Here is a 6,091-nt window from a genome sequence, read left to right on the forward strand (position 1 = left end):
TCTCTCGCATATAAAGGAGAGAACGCAGACAAAACTGCTCATCCATATCACAACAAAAACAAAACCATAGATAGATAACATAACTGGGTTTTACATAATAACATAATATCAACGTAACCAAAATAACGGTCTTTAGTGTCCCGATGGGAAAGATACTCTCTTCAAATCAGTTGAAATGTTTTTGGCTGACAAAATTTAACTCCTATTTTGTGTTATGCTCAAGGGCACATACACTACACTACGGTAGCCGCTTGTGGCAGAGACAGGATTTGAACCAGTATCTTCTTGCCACACAATGCGTTAACATTGTATTTGTGACGTAGTTCGCATAAATGCGTCGCTGTGTACAGTGATGCTGCGACTCAGCTACGCCACCTAGTGACCTCCACACAAGGGGTCACTGATAAAATAGCCTAATATACGATGTATTAAATGTATGCGCCTAAAATTCATTCAATGCAATATACAATCGGTCTTGGAAGCTATTTAATGACTGTGCAAATAACTTCATGAACGCAAGAAATAATTAAATGCTCTTGGAACTTAATTGCTATAGACACTTATAATTAGCCAAGCGTGCCGTATTATTAAGATAATATGTTCTACGTACAAAACTTGTCTGGTTGCTTATTGAGGCTAAACACGTAAGACTTTGAAGGTGGTTTTTTATCTGTTTATATATTTACGGCTTAAAGGAGAACTGAAGTCAAATTTAATAATTAAACATAAAACATAAGTGACGATTAATGGAAAACGGTACTATTTTGAATAAAATAGATGGACATTTAAATTCAGCTCAGTAAAGATTATCGATTATAACATTTGACTACAACTTCCCATCAATGTTTTAAGAAGAGAGGGTTTTGTGGGTGTTGTAAATAGGACATAAAGTTGTCTAATTAGTGCTGTAACCAGAAAACAAATACGGAACTGTATTGTTCGTTGTCTTGCTCCAGGCGTCCATGGTTTTAGGTTAACAGGCGCATAACGACGTGTTTCGATAGTCAGCGGTTGTGTGTTGTACTTGAGTACAGATTTGCTGAGGTATAGGCATATAACTTGTCCAGTTAAAAGAAATTTGTATATACAAAACAAACATTTTTGTTGACTTCTTTAAATTCAGAAACGAAAACCAGCCTAAGTTAATCAACGAGGAAAGAAAATTAGCAACAAAACGACATCAGTGGTTATAGGTAGATATATTGGATGTTCTGGACAGTTTAACTTGAACGTGTGGCTCTACTATGTTGGGACAGGAGAAGCAGTTTATTGGAATTCTTCTTATGTTTATGCTTACTTTGTTTATTGGTGGTGGACATAGCGAAAGTAAGTCTCTATTGTAAGGTACATTGGTTTATTTTAGGTGGTCAATTCGGGCCGTTTAAATATCTCTACCAATTTATAAATGTGTATTAAACTGTTTAAACGATTACAGAGTTAAAAATTCTCATTTGTGTGTATAAGTAGCATACTCCAGGTAAAATGAATACCGTTAGCACACAACATCTCATGTTTTCATAACCCTTTGTAGTCGTTAGGATGCGGTTTTATAACTATGTAAATATTCTTTTACTGCCAAATGGGACGATAAAAAAGAATAAAAACATGGACCATCTTACCCATATACTAAGATATTCGGTGTAATTTTTACATTTTATTTTCCTGCTGTATATTCTTTGGTGTTGGGATAATGGGCCAAATCTGGCCTAAATCCTAGAGACCTAGATCCTCAACAAGGACCTCATCACATTGAATATCGTGTAAATGTACATTATGCTTTAATGCCATGCTTTGGTCAATAGGTTGCACACATTACGAACGCGTCACAGCCAACAGCAAGAGCATTCAGAGCCCGCGATATCCGTCCAAGTTTCCGCCACAAACGCAATGCATGTGGAGGTATATATAGATACGCAGTAGTGCGAAGGAAGAGGGGACACCTTTAGCACATAATATCCAAATATCCTGATCCTGTTTTAAACAATTGACAACGGTCTATGGGACTCGTGAGAAAACGGTTTATAATTCGTTGAATGTTCTTAGTTTACTACCAAATGAGACAAGAAATAATATGAAAAAGGTCTTTCCCCATCCTTTATGTATGTAGCTTGCTTTATCATCGCATGGCTGATAAACGACAGTCGTTATAAAAACGGGTGTTGTGTTTGATGCACCTCGTGCAAGCTCACGATTTACCATATATGTTTCTCCGTTGGTTAATAGTTTTTCGATTTTTTTTATGTATGGCTGATAATTTGGCCAGTTAGTGACCACTGGGTTGGAGCAATAAGTTACATCCATTCGCTCATCCTATTGCGTTATTCAGGCTACACACAGAAGTCGGGCATCGAATCAAAGTTGAATTCTCAAACTTTCAACTTGCTGCAGCCGACCCTACAGGTTCATGTAGGGTTCAATGGATTAATATTATGGATGGGCAGAAGAACGCAGACGAACCGGGGTCTGTTTATACTTTTTGTGGCACTGATGTCCCACGGACTATTGTATCTTCAGGTATGTATATTGGACATTACATATACAGTAACGCATTGGTGCGCATATTATATACATATACATACACCCATGCGTGGTGAGGCAACGATGGTGGACAGTCGTTATAACACGGGTGTAATGTTTCATACACCTCGTACCCGCTTACGAGTTACCACGTATGTAACTTTGTATATGTGGATGTTTTCTTTGTGATTTTTCTGTACGGATAGTTGCCTTTTTGAACTCACATTCGTATAACTATTGTGTGTTCATACAGGCAACGTCGTACGTATCAACCTTCATTCAAACAACGATGCAAGGTCTCATACATACCGGGGCTTCTCGGCACGATTGGTGCGAACACAAGATACACCGTACATGCCAGGTAATGCTATAGATATACAGCAGGGTGGGAGAAGATGGGGAATCTTTTTATTTTAGTTTCTTAACCCATTTGGTAGTAAACAAAGAAAATTAAAAAACTATAAAGTCGTTTCCTTACAACTAACATAGACTATTGTTGAATGTTTAAAACACGATCAGGTTATTTTGATACTCACGATCAGGTTATTTTGATGATCAGGTTATGTGCTAAGGTGTCCCATTTTACCCCACACTACTACATAGTAGGTTGAGGTAAGATGGTCTATGTTCCACTAAGAATATAGAATAGAAACATACCATAAGTGCGGATATTTCTTCCTATTTTTCAAATGAAGTCACTCAATAACAATATACAGGCGACCCGCCAGCGAACGCTCCAGCTGGGCCACAACGACCATCATACGTCACCCTTGACTCAGTTCTTAACCGGCTGTCACTAAATAACCAAAGACCAGCAAGGCCAAGACCTCCAAGGCCGACCACAGAAAGTGAGCGGATCGAAGAAATGAACAGAAGACGGAATCTGGGCCTCCCACCGGAGCCAAGCCGACCAAGTAGCCCCGCGCCGAGCAGGCGGCCCAACAGAATAATGGCGAACCAAACACCCCGATATAACAGAAGGCGTAAGTAAACATAACTTTGATTTTTTGCGGCCATTTTATAAATAGTTTTGGTAATTCATATCTTTGTATATATTTTTTAAATATTTTATGCCTTTTTTTGTATCTTTGTAAAAATTGCGGGGGTTTATAAAGATTTATATTGGTGGAATAATTGACAGATAAGGTTTAAATACCTCACCGTAGGACATCACCCGTATAAAGTATATTCATTCTTATGTATCGACATGTTTGGTAGTGAATAAAGAAAAAAACATTATACAGAATTATGCAACCTCGTCCCAAGATTCTAAAAGAGCTTTGTTAATTGTTAAAAACATGATTAGGAATTATGGTATATTATTTGCTAACGGTATAAATGTTAACAACAGTATGTGATTCATGTAAGATTAACCTCACTGACAGCAAGATTATGCTAAACCCGATTTTGAGGATCTTTCCCCCAGGCTATCAGACAACACATCTGCTTATAAAGTCTAAACATTTAATTGCTACACTGGTTCGACTAAGCGGCGTGTTAATTTCATTTGATACGCTGATTTACGAATGTAAAATTAGCAGTGCAGAAATATCAACACGTAACATGAACATAGTGATCTACGTCTAAAAATGGCTTCATAAAAATAAAGAAAAGTGATTTTGTCGTTTTGGTTGTTCGGACTGTAAACTTAACAACTTTTGCTGTGTCATTTAAAGTGTAATAAATGACATAAAATTACACAAACAAGTCAAGAGTGTCTTACATAATATATGTATGGTAGGGTGGGGGACGGCGGAACACCTTTAGCACATACTATCCAAATATCCTGATGGTGTTTTAAACTATTAACAGCGGTCTATGGAAGTCGTGATGAAACGGTTTAATTTTTCTTTGGATGTTTTTTGTTTACTACCAAATGGGTCGAAAAAAAAGAATAAAAAAATCGTCTTACCACGTAGTCATATACGTTATCTTTATTCTTATATTACAGAATCTGTTGAGGTGACGACCCGCGCTCCATACATCCCGAGGAAGCGGCGCCCACAAATGGCGAAAGAAATTAAGATTGTCGTAATTATGGTGAGCGTGTTAGCGGGCTTGTTTATCATCGTGCTTGTACTCAAGAAATGCGGATTCTTTAAACGAATTTGTAACCGGACAAAAGAAGACGAGAAGAAAGATGGCGACTCGAAAATTAAAATGAAAAATCTTGGATCAGATCCAACAAAATCCAAGGATTCGGCTCAAAAAGAAGAGAAACAAAAAAAGAAAAAGGCAACAGAGGATGTAACTTCACCACTACCACAACCAAAAGGACAAACAACTGTTAACGCCGTGTCTTCCAAGTTGGAAGCTTCAAAATCAAGAAGTCCAATGACAGACAGCAACGATTACTCTCAATATTACTCTGACCGTAGGAGTTCTAACTTTAACAACCACGCCAAAAGTAAACGGTTGCCAGGTCAAGGTCACACACGCCACGAAACAGCGACGGCTCCTCCGTTACCTCCACGAAGCGTGAGTGTCAGGGGAGATTACGGTCAGATGTATTCACACGAGTATAAATCACGAACCGCCTCACGCCGAGCAACTGTGTATACAATTGACCAACGGAGATGATATTCTGTTATGCACCATTAGTTGGAATTCCGCCTTTTCCGTAAAGTTCCGCCACGGAATTGGACTGCTAATATAGTAGAGGGGGGGAAGATGGAGTGGGGCAACACCTACTCATTCTATTTTCTCGTCCCATTTGGTAATAAACAAAAAAATCAAAGAATTATAAAACCATATCCTCACGACTCCCATAGACTGTTGTTACAGATTAAAACACGATCAGGATATTTGGACATTACGTGCTAAACGTATCACACCTTTCCCCTCCCCACTATATTTTATGTTGTCGATTCAAATTTTCGTTATATCTCCTTATTTAAAGAAAACTAAATGACTGCTGGTTTCGTAAAACAGCTCCTGCGACACCTATTTACATATCGTCTTACGACGTAACGGTACAGGTCGTTTTCATCAGGTTAAGTTTCATTCCACCTGATAAAAACGACCTGTATGCGACGTCGAAACGTCAGTACCCAAATAAATGCCAGGAGAGCTGTTTTATAAAACACGTGTAATCAGCCTATTAACAGAAACAGTATATACTAGATCGCTGTTTTTCATCACTACTTGTCACATTCTAACCGTCCAAAATAAAAAATACGTGCAAAAACACAAGGCTAATTTGCGATGGTGCTAAGTTTTGTGTTATACAGCTATACGTGTATATCCTTGGTAAGCTAAAATCCGTGTAATTCAAAATCGGTTTATTTTGCGCTTGTTTTTTAAAATGTTTCTTTCGTGATGCATCATATGATGACGTATTCATCATTGATGACGTGTTGTTTAATGACGTTTGATCAATGACGTGTACTAAGTAACTAACAATCCGAACAAGTCACAAAACAGCAGGTTTTCAGACAAATCTACGAACTTGCCCTGTGCACTGGAGCGTAAAATCTAATTACTGACGTCATCTGGGGTTTCAAATGACTGATTTTCTTTCACGTTGTTTTGCATGCCATTTATATGCTGACGTACACAAGGTGCGTCATACATT

General features: G+C 38.1%; 1 protein-coding gene across 1 annotated transcript; it reads left to right on the forward strand.

Moving 5' to 3' along the window:
• The first annotated feature begins 194 nt into the window (after nucleotides 1-194).
• LOC100179258 lies at nucleotides 195-5,222 on the forward strand. The gene is made up of 6 exons (XM_002121256.3): nucleotides 195-1,326; nucleotides 1,803-1,899; nucleotides 2,327-2,514; nucleotides 2,771-2,878; nucleotides 3,234-3,500; nucleotides 4,469-5,222. The coding sequence occupies exons 1-6, from the start codon at nucleotides 1,245-1,247 to the stop codon at nucleotides 5,095-5,097; spliced, it is 1,371 nt and encodes a 456-aa protein (XP_002121292.1). The 5' UTR covers nucleotides 195-1,244; the 3' UTR covers nucleotides 5,098-5,222.
• Nucleotides 5,223-6,091: the final 869 nt, after the last annotated feature.

Source organism: Ciona intestinalis, unplaced genomic scaffold, assembly GCF_000224145.3.
Source record: "Ciona intestinalis unplaced genomic scaffold, KH HT000184.2, whole genome shotgun sequence".
Lineage (NCBI taxonomy): Eukaryota > Metazoa > Chordata > Ascidiacea > Phlebobranchia > Cionidae > Ciona > Ciona intestinalis.

Coding starts and splice junctions, on each gene's coding strand:
- LOC100179258 (XM_002121256.3), top strand. CDS start 1,245: ATGTTGGGACAGGAGAAGCAGTTTATTGGAATTCTTCTTATGTTTATG. Junction 2,879..3,233: donor AGATACACCGTACATGCCAG/GTAATGCTATAG, acceptor AACAATATACAG/GCGACCCGCCAGCGAACGCT. Junction 3,501..4,468: donor ACCCCGATATAACAGAAGGC/GTAAGTAAACAT, acceptor CTTATATTACAG/AATCTGTTGAGGTGACGACC.